At 41.3% G+C, this 12,142-nt stretch overlaps 1 protein-coding gene across 1 annotated transcript; it reads right to left on the minus strand.

Annotated features, from left to right (window-relative positions):
* Positions 1-4,029: 4,029 nt before the first annotated feature.
* LOC121618503 (endophilin-B1-like) lies at positions 4,030-11,241 on the minus strand. The gene is made up of 10 exons (XM_041954015.1): positions 10,954-11,241; positions 10,598-10,739; positions 8,582-8,710; positions 8,230-8,363; positions 7,955-8,047; positions 7,468-7,551; positions 7,340-7,363; positions 6,973-7,062; positions 6,571-6,671; positions 4,030-5,885 (listed from the first exon to the last, which is right to left on the minus strand). The coding sequence occupies exons 1-10, from the start codon at positions 11,008-11,010 to the stop codon at positions 5,231-5,233; spliced, it is 1,509 nt and encodes a 502-aa protein (XP_041809949.1). The 5' UTR covers positions 11,011-11,241; the 3' UTR covers positions 4,030-5,230.
* Positions 11,242-12,142: the final 901 nt, after the last annotated feature.

The following is a 12,142-nucleotide window of genomic DNA, read 5'->3' on the forward strand; positions in this document are numbered from 1 at the left end:
TTAAAAGCTCTTTGCACTGAGCCGACTGCTGCGGGTGCTGAGTTTATAGCCAGCGAAGAAGGAGGGGAGTTAAGGAGGGTGGGACGGAGGTGGGGGTGCTGTGGAGTTTGGGTGAGTAATGTTTCAGTGGAGGTAATGTGTCAAAAGTCAAAGTGAGCGGGAAATAGGGGCATTATGGGGAAAGAGAGGGAGAGTTACAGGGGTACGGGGAACGCTAGGCTGAGAAGAAAAGGATGGAGGGAGGAGCGAAGAGAAGAGTGAGGAAGACCCACCAGGTAGAACAGAAACTGTTCTAACATGTGTGTTTCAGTTGCTTGAAAGAACTTTCTTTAAAACAAGGCTGTTGGACATTTTAGAAACATTCATCTCCCATGCTACTGTACAGCCTCACTTACAGGTCAGGTCAGTAGGCCAAAACCCCCAAACAGACAGAGATACATATCCATTTACCAAAACTTCCCCCTTTAACACACCGTTACAAATTTTTACACATGGTGCAGTCTTTCTGGAGATTTTCCTCCAGTGTGAGGTCATAATCACACTACGTTAAATCTCTTTCAGAAATTGCATTAATAACACAAAGAAATCAGATCAGAACAGTTACACAGAGACAGCAGAGAACAAAGAAGGAAAACACTTCAGCAGCAGTAATAATTAAGGAAAAATACTATTTACACAGGAAACATAAATGTATGTATATACCTGCACAAAAACAGGCAATATGTACAATATCAACTGATTTTTTCTTCTTTAACAGTAGCCAAATTTGACCAAAATCTAATGATTCCTAAATATAGATAATCTTTCTTCAATGCTATAGGGATACCATTACAATGGACTCATTGTTAAATGCAGCCATATTTACACTGTGTACACAGGACATTTCAATCCTCACGCTCTCTATAAGGTCTGTGTGCCTCTTTAACCTTATTACTGATGAGTCAGAGTCTCTCCCTGCTCTGTCCAATGACGACAAATCCCTTCACCAAAAGAAGCTGCAACATTGCAGAATCAGTGTTATATTTTAAGCTTTTAATTAGTTTGTTTTTACCAGTTGAAATAACATTTTGTTGCCAAGCAACACTGGCTGTGATTGTATTTTGTTTTGTTAAAAATTGTGGGAGGGAGAATTAGGAGTTATTGGACTCTTAGCAAGGCCAGATGACCTTACTGTTAAAGACAGAGGGCTCTGGTCAACAGGTGTTAAGAAGCAGAAGTGGGACATGTCAAGGTCAGAGGAAAAGCCTTGACCTCTTTACTCTCTGCAGACCTCCAGACTGACTTCCCCCTGCAGACGTCAGCATGTCTGCCACTGACTGTGCTTGATTTTCTCTGTCTGGTAGGCTGAAATTGTAGCAGAGGGACTAATTGGGATGGGAGCAGGCAGGTTTATCTCAGGAAAAGAGAGAACCTGCAGAGGAAGAGATGGACAGAAAGCGAGAGGTGGACAGTTGGTGAGGAAAGGTGCAGAAGGACAAAGGAAATTTGTAGGATTTTTCCTTTCCTCATCGCAACAAAAATACCTCACTGTGAGCATAAGTGTGTACATTTCCCTGGCCCAGTTCCATAAAAATGAAAGTAATTAGGATCCCATCAGTGTGTATGCATGTCTGAATCAGGTAGTGCGGTCATCTTCTTCTAGTTTGTGCCCACCTGAGGCATCCACCTTTTATTTCTCTCTATAGGTCATCTTTCTATTTAGGTCACCATGACCCCATAAAAGAGGAGCTACATTTATCAGCAGCCACCAGACGCTGTTTACCACCCCCACCTGCGCACCACACCTACAACTTAGCTGTCACACACAGCGCTCCCAGCCGGCAGTGAGGGGGAGGAGTGATGACAGACGAAGGAGGAAGGAGATGGAAAGGGAAAAGACAGAGGGATGGATGATGAATGTTGGATCGGAGCGTATTCCCTGTGCATTTGCACTAATTTTATTCAGGGAGAACTAGAAGAGGAACAGATCCTGTCGTCTGGGTTGTCCTGACGAAACCAGAGAGCAAAGGAAATGGGACAATGGGTGTTGTCAGCAGAGCTCACATTGGCTAAAAACAGACGGTTTAAAACAGCAGCAGGACTTTAATGATGAACAAACCACGTACTAACACAGCAAAGTCAGCCAACACAGGCCAGTTTTATGAGAACTGGGTGTATCCCATTTTTTATCCCCAATATGTAGGAAGGAGAGGAAACCATGGAGATATGACTGAAATACAGTATGCTGTAAAACAATAGAGTCATTGTTAGAATATAGCCCACTCATAATAATGTATCACATTAAAATGGGTGTATCAATTGATATGTTATAGCTTAATGCTTTTCTAAAAACAGTGCAGTGACAGACACAGTTAGTGGTCAAAATAACAGATAAGCGTTTGATACTGTGGAACATGGCCTACTGATGCTGAGGTTGTTATAAACAGGGTTATATGATCTCTCAGGTAGGACTCAATGAGTCAAAGTCACTGAGCACAGCTGAAAATGGCTTACAGTTCCAAATGAAGTACCTCAAGACTCAATTTCTCTTTACATAAATAATTTAGGCATTAATGCACATGGAAATAATATTCATTATTATGCAGATGATACAGTTTTGTATATCTTTGGATTTTCTTGCACAGATGCACTTTAGTATTTTACAGTCTCAGTTTACTTAAGTCAAACTTGAATGCTGAATGTGCTTCACTCCATGCTGAATGCAGATAAATCTAAGCTAATGTTGTTTTCTAATGCTAGGATGAAGTCTATAGACACTGTGGGCATTGTTGCAGCTCTGGGGGTTTGCTGACACAAATATTGTTTTTCTTTTTAAGCTTAGAGGAAACAGGTTGCCACCGTCTTTTTAGTGGTTTTTAAGAATGTTGTATTTGCTGTAAATGAATATATCAGGACAGTGTTTCCACATGTTGGACCATGGACATTGCAGCACATTGAGATCAATTAAAAACCCCTCACAAATTAAAGCTGTCATGTTTTTTGCTCCAGCCACTTGGAAAAGTCTGGAAAAATAATTAAAGTGGATTCATTGGTATTTCTGACAGAATTCAAAAACCAGTGTGGTGAAAACTCTATAGTAAATGACCTCGTACAAACATTGTCTGTCGATGCGCCTCAGGTAGACTAAAGGACCAAGCCAAATATAATTAGAAACATCCCAATTTCCTTTATCTGATTTCATAACTCACTCATGTTAACCAGACCCGCAAAACAACATTTCAGCTTCCGCTTCCTTCCTGTATCACACATGAGCAGGAAATCTCATGGAGACCAGAGAGAGCGAGGTGCTGACAAACAGGGTTCACACCGGAAATTATAAAAATAAGTTGGAAACATACCAGAGAATTGCTGTATCAGTGTGGTTGAAAAGCACTCTTTTGTTCTTGTTTTGCCGAATCATAGGAAAGCTACAGGAACGAAACACGATTTAATCTGTTTTTAAGCACCGGCTGTGCTTCCTGTGAGGCCCCTCGGACACACAGAGCTGATATAGCGGTGTAATCTGAGTCTTTATGGTGTTATTGAACCGCGGGCCTCCTAACTGTACTCAGATCAATATCACATAACCTGAGCTTAATCGATTTGATCTGTTTGTGTAGCCTCAGACTGGAAGGAGGTGAAGAAGAGGGAGCAGAATAGATGCACATACACATCACATGTTTTTAGAGTGTGTGTGCGTGCATGTGTAAGTGTCACACACCACCAGAGCCCATTATGCCGTTAATATTATTAATAATACTACCATCAGTGAAGCAAGTAAAGCTTAAATGCAAGCTTCACAGTGTGTTAGCATGATTTTAAATATTACTGGACTTGGCCTGGGAAGCCTGATGAAGACCTCAACCTGGAAATGGTTGTATGTGTGTGAATCTAGGTCAGGAGGTTTGGCAGGTATGACAAAACAGATGAGCGAAAGGCCAGCAACAGATTTGAACGAGGATTTAACAACAGAAACACCTAAACTAGAGAACAAAGAGAGGATACATACTTGATTTTTGACTGACATGACATCAGTGTTTGCATATTTATTTCCACAGCTTCACATGGATCAAGAGAAAAGTCCAAACTCGCACTGACATCAGCTCAATGTGCATGTGACTGAGTAATGACTGCATTTATGCGCTTTAAAACTGGCAGCATCTAGAACTGTGAATACTGCAGCGATCCATACACACACGTATTTACGTATTGGGACAAAAGCGTAGAGCTTAGAGCTGGAGGGTGATTACACCATCCAGGGTCCCTAGAGCGGACCCACACCACAGCAGAGCATGCCTGCCCTTGCAAAGAAAATTAACAACATCTGGACATGGAAAGTTCTACCCATTTCACCTAGTGGAGGCTTTAAGGGGGAAAAGGGTAAAAGTGAATATGTGATTTGACTATGTGTTGGGAGGGGAAAAACACCCACACTATGTATGAAGAAACATATTTTATACCTCAGCATAAAGGCTCTGTTCAGCTTGGTGTTTAGTCACCTTTCTGGACTTCCCAACACACACAAGTAACAAGCTTCATATGGAAAATGACCTCAACCTGTAGCAACATGAGTCAAGAGGTGGCAGAGTCACATACGTATACACACACCTCTCTGTAAAGGTGTCACAGGTTTGGGGAAGCTGTAAACGCAGCTGAGTGCACGTGGGTCACTGACAGACTTGGACACAAACACACCGAGACACTCACATGTGAGCTGATGGTTTCACACCAACTAATACACACACACACACACTTGGCACAAAGCGTTGTTAGTTCTCTCATTTAGCTAAATGTAAAAAATAAGGATTTGGTTTCAGAGACTGACGACGTTTCACAATCGCTCACTACAAATGCAACAGTCAGTCAGGCCTCGTCTGCCAGCCAGAGGCGAGGAAATATTACACATACACTGCCACAAGAGAGACTGATACTCAACAGTTTCAATTTTCATACAACATGAATAATATATGAATATGGCTAAAGGCTAATTATTGTGGCACTATATCACGTTTAGAAAAATAAGCACTTTTACAACCACTTCACATTATCTTCCCTATGGGATTAATTAAAGTTTTTTTTAACCTTACCACATGTTACAATAATTGTGTATCCGTTCTTTCTAATACAGTTCGTATTCGTGGATCTACGATGTCATTTACCGCCGGTCTAACTCAGCTGGAGCTTCGATCAAAGACCATCCCAGCTCACGTGTCTTTGGCCTGGTGCTAAATCCCCTGCCAGACATGAATCTCTACTGACCCACAGCCTGACCGTCTGATGATGACTCCTGGACATCTTCTCCATTGATGGTGGGCAGCTCAGCTGTTTCATTGGTTGTTTGGGACTCAGCTGCCATTCCATTGGTTGTCAAGGTCTCAATAACCATGCCATCGGTTGTTAGGGTCTCACTACCTACTGCGTTTGTAGCGTGAGACTCACTTGAGGTTCCACTGAGTTCAGTAGGTGCCCAAGGTGTTGTTGTCAGACTATCTGCACCGTTGCTTATTGCAGCTGCTGCTCCGTCAGTTGTTCGGCTGAGTGTCGAGATCTGATCTGTTGGGTCCCTGTCTGAATTTGATGTACAGGCGTGATCAAGTGCTTGGTTGGCCACTGAATGTTGGCTGGCTGCCTGGCCATCAGTGAAGAGGTTGTTGTTATTGTTGTTATTTGCCTGATCAGGTGGCTGTGAGGTTACAGAGGAATCTGTTGCTGTTTTAGTTCCGGGTGGTGGATTTAAGGTCCATGAGTCCTGGTCGAATTCTGGAAGTTGGTGGACGACTATGGGAAGTGGAGTGACTTGATTTAACCCGACGGGCTCATTGGCTTCATGGTTGCTTGTTGATGGCTGATTAACTGCATTACTTACTGCCGACTGCCAGTTATTGGAGCAGAGGACAGCTGGAATGCTGCAAGGAGAAACAAAACCACAACAAAGCAAAATTAATTTGCTTTAAAAAATATTCTCAATAGTCTTATGTTCTTTGTGAAACCAGATGTCCTGGCTCCCACAAATACATCTTTCTAGTAAAGTTGGGCATCTCCTTTGCCAACTGGGTTATAGCTTTGAATAATAAAAAAAATGGATTGCACCCCCTGTTGCACTACAGACGTACATTTTGCAGTGGTATTTGGCTGCTCAACTGACCGTTTCTGTTGAAAATAGCTTTAAACCATTTTCCCTCTATCCTGAGCAAACAAACATAAAAAAGCCTGTGACCTTAATGAAAGTTCATTCAGTGTGCAGTTTTTTCTCCACTTATATCCAAAATATTAACTATTATGATCTTAGGAAAAAAGCAGCGTTTTCAGTTTTTCAGATAATCCAGCAGGCTTTTACATTTTTTTAAAATAAAGATTAAGAAATAGTAGAATTTTCTCAACCCATTAAGGAATGTTTAATTAAAATCCCCATAATTGGTTTTCACTGGAAAGCTTGATAGTTCTGTGTGAAAAAACTGTAAGAAAACTTTACTCTCAATTCAGATTAAAAAAAAATTGTGTGTGTATTTCATAAGCGGCGTGAGATTTTCATGCTTTAGTTTAGCGACATCAAGATTTAGTCTTTTCCGGCTGTAAACCAGCGAAACAGACCTGGCCAGCTGTCTCTGAAGCTCCTGAGCATGTTGGTTACACTGGTCGAAGTAACAGGCCTGAGCCTCCACAAAGTCAGTGAGGCACCGCATGTGGTTGGTCTGGAAAACAAGAACATAGAACATAAAAGCATAGAGGGTTTGTGGTTTAAAAAAATTAAAGGATCTAAAAAATGACTGTCAGATAAAAACAAATTAAAGTGATTTGCATCCTTTATTGATAAACTGACATTTTAACATACTGGATTCTCTCCATTTGAGGAGATACTGATTGGCACATTACAGTAAATTTCTATTTTCAGAAAACAATAGAGTTGGCTGGGCATTGGTTATTTTGTTGTGTGGGTATTGTATGTGTATACAGCTCATGTTATAATTGTTATTATATACATCTTATACATACATGAGTGTTACTGATTCCTTCCACGACTTGTCTTGTAATTTCTGACTGCCGATTGAACAGACTCTGACAGATCCTCAGCTCCATCTCTGCCTACACGCACGCACACACACACAGACACACACAGACACACACACACAAAATAAACCTTTTATGGTCTAATTATGCTGAGCTTTTTTTTATGAAAAAAATCCATTACTAAAATCCAAATCCCTGAAGGGCTTAAGTCTAAATGAACTAAATAACAGAAAGAAAACAATTATTGCAACTAAAAATACCAGTGCTATACAATTCTATAACTGTTACAAGTGTGAAAATAGTCTCTATTACAGGAGATCCTGCATGCATGCAAAGATAAACATGAACTCACCTGAGAGATTTCCTGAGCCCATATCTGAGTGGATGAGAGAGAAAAAAGAGGACAAATGACTTACTCAAAGACCAAACCACAAGCTTGGTAGTGCCTGTCAATGTTCATGTCCCTTTAGCATCACTGACCTTTAGCCATTTAACACGCAGGAAGCTGAACATGTAGGAGACTTGAGACAAGTAGTCATCTTCCAGGGGGTTTGCGTTCAGGTTCTGACAACAAATGTGAAAAAGCAGGAAAGCAGAATAAGAATATATAATATGTACTGCATGATAAAAAAGTATTTGTGGTGTGTTTTTGGATTCATGCAGGTATGATAAACATACTGAAGATAACTGAAATGCATTTAAAGCAGGCATCTCAAACCGATTCCATAAAGGGCCGCGTGGCTGCAGGTTTTCATTCCAACCCAGGAGGAGCACACCTGGCTGGAATCAATTAATCAGCTGATCTCAGTCTTCAGCTGATAACTAAGTGATCCCTTGATGTTGATTGGTTGGCCTGATGTGCTCCTCCTGGGTTGGAATGAAAACCTGCAGCCACACTGCCCTTTATGGAATCGGTTTGAGATGCCTGATTTAAAGCCTGTGTGAAGTTCAAGACACCCTAACTCACTCTGGCCTCTCGGTCGGCCTCATGTGCTTTCCTCAGTCTGGTATTTGCTATGTCCAAGTCCAAACGCTTATTCACCAACATCCTGCGCTCATTCTGTGAAAACACACACACAGACACACACTTGAAAAAAACATGGATGCAAACAATTTATACACAACAGACTGGGCCTTAACTAAAGAACAAAGACACAGAGAGTAAGACATTCAAATTGTTCATTCAATTGTGCCTCAATCACAATGGTGTAGGGTGTGTGTATGTGTTAATGTGTGTGTTACCTGTATGGTTCTGTATTCCTCCTCAGTGAAACTCCTCAGAGGGGTGAGAAAGTGGATGTTAGTGCTTTGGACAAACTTTTTCTCTGCCTCGCCAAGCCGCTTATGAGCCTCTCCACACCTTAGCAGCGCCATTCCTGAACACAAGACGCAATGCCGTCTAAAAAGAATACACGCTGACAACATTTCATTAGAAAAAAACAAAACAAAAAATAATGAAAGGAGGAGTTTGTACATATTTTACCTGTTTTTTTAAAATGTGCATTGTTGTTACCCAGCATCTTTGCAATGTATTTACTGATGATGTGAACCATATTATTCAGACGAACATTATCTACATTAATGTGTCACTCACCATAGGGTGTGTTGGAACCCATCTCCAGACCAGCCTGGGTCATTTGGTCCCCCAGGGCCTCATGTGCACGAGGCCTTGGTGGGACGCTCCAATCCAGATGCTCATACAGCCGGTCCTCTAACCGTGCTCCTGTTCATCATGGATCAGAGAGCTCAATTCAGAATCCAGGGGGTTGGGCCTTGTTTAAACCTGGCATGAACCTGCATCTTGAGTGATCTGATCACACGTGGACAGATCGAAGTACAGTTGTGAATGCACCCACGACGCATTGAGATCCAATCACTCAGACCACATTCAGAGGCGGTCTGAGCCACATATGGCCACATTCTTTTAGCAGCATTTACATGAATGTGTCTTAGACCATCTACTCAACTGACATCCTCCTGACTGATTTCACCATTTAACTAGTTACCCCCAGACTCCCTTTAAAATAGCTCAATTTTGTTTGTTTGTTTCAACAGATTTCACCATTTACGCTAAATTTCTGAAAGAGGACAATTTCGTTGATGGTAGGTAGATAGATAGATAGATAGATAGATAGATAGATACTTTATTAATCTCCAAAGAGAAATTTACTCTCTTTTTTTTAGATAGATATAAACAAGTCAACTTTAAGAAATACAGTCAACAGTAATGAATACAGGCTACTTCTCTGTCACCTGTGGAGAAAGTCCACAGACTCCACAGAAGAAGAAAAAAAAGTTGAGTTAGGACAAACTTTATAAACTACAACAAATTCCAAATTCTTAACCTTTCTTAAAATTCAGCATTAAATGCAATACATTAAGTTATTTCTTTCTTTGCATAAAAACCATTAAACATTGTTTCTGCTTGTCCCACTATGTTGGCCACCACTGTTGGTCCACAACAATGAGAACCTGTTTATCTGCAGAAGCGGTCACTCGAGATGCATTTGGAAACGTATTGTAATGCCAGGTGTGAACTACCACCCTTACAGCTGTCCACTTGTGACTGGATCACCCAAGATGCATGTTAATACCAGAGGTAAACAGGCTCTGACAAACACTCATGCAACACCTTAAGATTGGTGTCAAAAACAGGTGTCAGGATAGAGCAGTTTAAAAGGACATTAACAGTCAAAGCATCCCATAACATACCACTAAACAGAATACTTAATCTCCTGCCTATATTTAATATGGTATTGTAATAGGACAATCAATTAAAAATGAAATTTTATACAGCAGTGTGAAAAGGTAGGCAACTGCTTGCCATAAGCACATGAGGTAAACCTAAGGAAAACAAAAAATATTCTTCAGAGAGACTAAAAGCCCTCTGTAGATAAACAAGACATGATCTGGAAATATTCTTGACGAATAAACCTATGACATGATTATTTCTGGCAGATGAATGCCCCCCTTATCAGATAGTTACAGGCCACATCCACTCATAATTCCATTAACTGAGGTAATTGGATTCAAACAGGCAAAAGAAAGACCATCCCTACTCATCTGAACAGGCCAATTACAGCCAAAGCAAACAGAAGAGCACAGACTGTGGGAAGGCAAATGGAGCTGAAACATGGGGTCCCAGAGGTAAATACTCGCAGTCATCATTCAGTGGTTTTAAGTAGACCATAATGGCTGGCCTAGAGCCCACTTGTTGCCGATGTCTGCAACCGGTTGTGATTTGGTTCAAACATGATGATGGTGTGTTTATCAGGGCAAAATGTTTGGCAATTCAATTCATCTGCAAGTTCAGTACAACACACTAAATGTACAAGTATATAGTACATATGTAGGAAATATTTTGTTTTTAGGCAGCTGACTTTTGTTTATCAATGGTATACCAGTGCATCATTATATACAGTGCATCAGAGATGTAAGGTATGAAATGTGTATTAGGGACTTAGTTAAGACATCAACTAATTCTGACAAAAGCAGAAATAACATTGGGTCACGTGGCAGTATTTAAACGGAGACTTCATAAATGAAGTATTTCAACTGACTTCAAGACATTAAATAAATACGACTAAATAAACAATTTACTGTCGCTCACCGGGGTTGGGCTGCAGTAAAACCTCAGTCTGGGAGATTATCTTGTCCGTCCAGGTCTTGGTTGCGTCTGCCCGGGCCAGGAGCTCATCTAGCCCGGGGTCCAACTCTGTCTTGTCCGCCTGGCCAAGACTCTCCTCCGTGTACTGCGGTGGAAGAATAACACTTGAACTACGCACTTACAATTTCATCATTTTATGAAAGTACTATAGCAAAGACTCGATGTTCTGACACCGTCACCAGTACTGTTTAATAACAATAAATTGCGGACCACACGTATTTTATTTAGTAATTAACGTTAGCTAATTCTAACACACCGTCGAGTACTGGCATTTTTGTTTCTGGTGTTTTTTTTTTTACCTGAACAGCCCGGTTGATGAGCTGACCGGCATCCACAGCCAGCCGCGTCAAATCCATGGCAACGTCTCCAAGGTCGCGCGCTGTCCTCGGTGGTCCAACAGAACGTGAACGGTTCAGAGCTAACGTTAGCGTTAGCTAGAAAAAGCCCGGTGACCAACAACAGCCAGCTGACCTCGTCATGGCCTCAACTGTCAACCTCTACTCTCTGTTAGCCAGATTACGGTCCGTTAACGCCGAGCAGCCGAGCACATGAAGACGAGGCAAGGAAGCACCTGCGTGAGCTGCCGGCAGTTTATCCTCCGGCCATGCTGAGCGCCCCCCCCCAACAAGTTAGCTTCGTCTACAGCTGGTATAACGTTACAGCTTCGGTTTGGTTTGTAACGGCGGACTTTCAGAACATCAATGTATATTTATATATGCGATTATCTCCATTTTCTTATAAGGTTCTGAGTTTGCTCAACCGCTAGCATCACTGCACCATGTAACATGTAAATCTGCAAACACTAGTACATTAGACACCCAGCTAGCCGTGCACATATGAGCTTTGGTAGCGGTCTTAAACCGGGTGAAAATACTGGCAAAAATAACAACGTATCTGAATGATAGAAAAAGAGGAGCGCCCATACTTCCTGTACTGACTTTCACAATAAAAGCATAATCTCTACAAGACTACGCAACGAGACTAAACATTCATAAAAACAAGATATTTAGCTGCAAAATATAACTCAACCGTCGGTAGCTCTCTGTATTAACTGTTCTGATAAAAAAAACTTTGTCAACCAAAAACAAAAAGCGTTGTGCAAATCACAGGAACAGTCTGTTTGATGCTTTCCCAAGTAGAAGCTCCAGCACAATCCTGCAAAGATAATCTTGCATGCTGCACAATGTAAAAACACAAAAGTCGGTCATAGACGTCCTCAAAAAATGCGCGTATCCAGTGCTGGTTTGGAAAGCAACTATTGATTAGAAACAAATATTAAAGGCTTCTATCCAAAAAAAAGCGGCAACAGCAGCCACACATTGACAAAAATGAGAAAAGTAATGATAAAAAACACAGTAAACTTTTGAGTGTCTGAATGCATGGCTGGACAAAAATCTTGCTCACTTCAAGAAATCCCACGTCAGTTACTTCCTACCACTATCCTCACCCAGTCTTCTTCAGCCTCTTACGGCTTTCATAAGCACACGC

Source organism: Chelmon rostratus, chromosome 15 (assembly GCF_017976325.1).
Source record: "Chelmon rostratus isolate fCheRos1 chromosome 15, fCheRos1.pri, whole genome shotgun sequence".
NCBI classification, from domain to species: Eukaryota; Metazoa; Chordata; class Actinopteri; order Chaetodontiformes; family Chaetodontidae; genus Chelmon; species Chelmon rostratus.

What these genes read in the sequence shown, in the direction of transcription:
- LOC121618503 (XM_041954015.1), bottom strand. Translation starts at nt 11,010, where the DNA reads ATGGATTTGACGCGGCTGGCTGTGGATGCCGGTCAGCTCATCAACCGG. An exon ending in TTTACTGCAGCCCAACCCCG is followed by an intron (nt 8,711 to 10,597) that starts GTGAGCGACAGT and finishes CATGATGAACAG; the next exon opens with GAGCACGGTTAGAGGACCGG. An exon ending in GGGTTCCAACACACCCTATG is followed by an intron (nt 8,364 to 8,581) that starts GTGAGTGACACA and finishes TCTTGTGTTCAG; the next exon opens with GAATGGCGCTGCTAAGGTGT.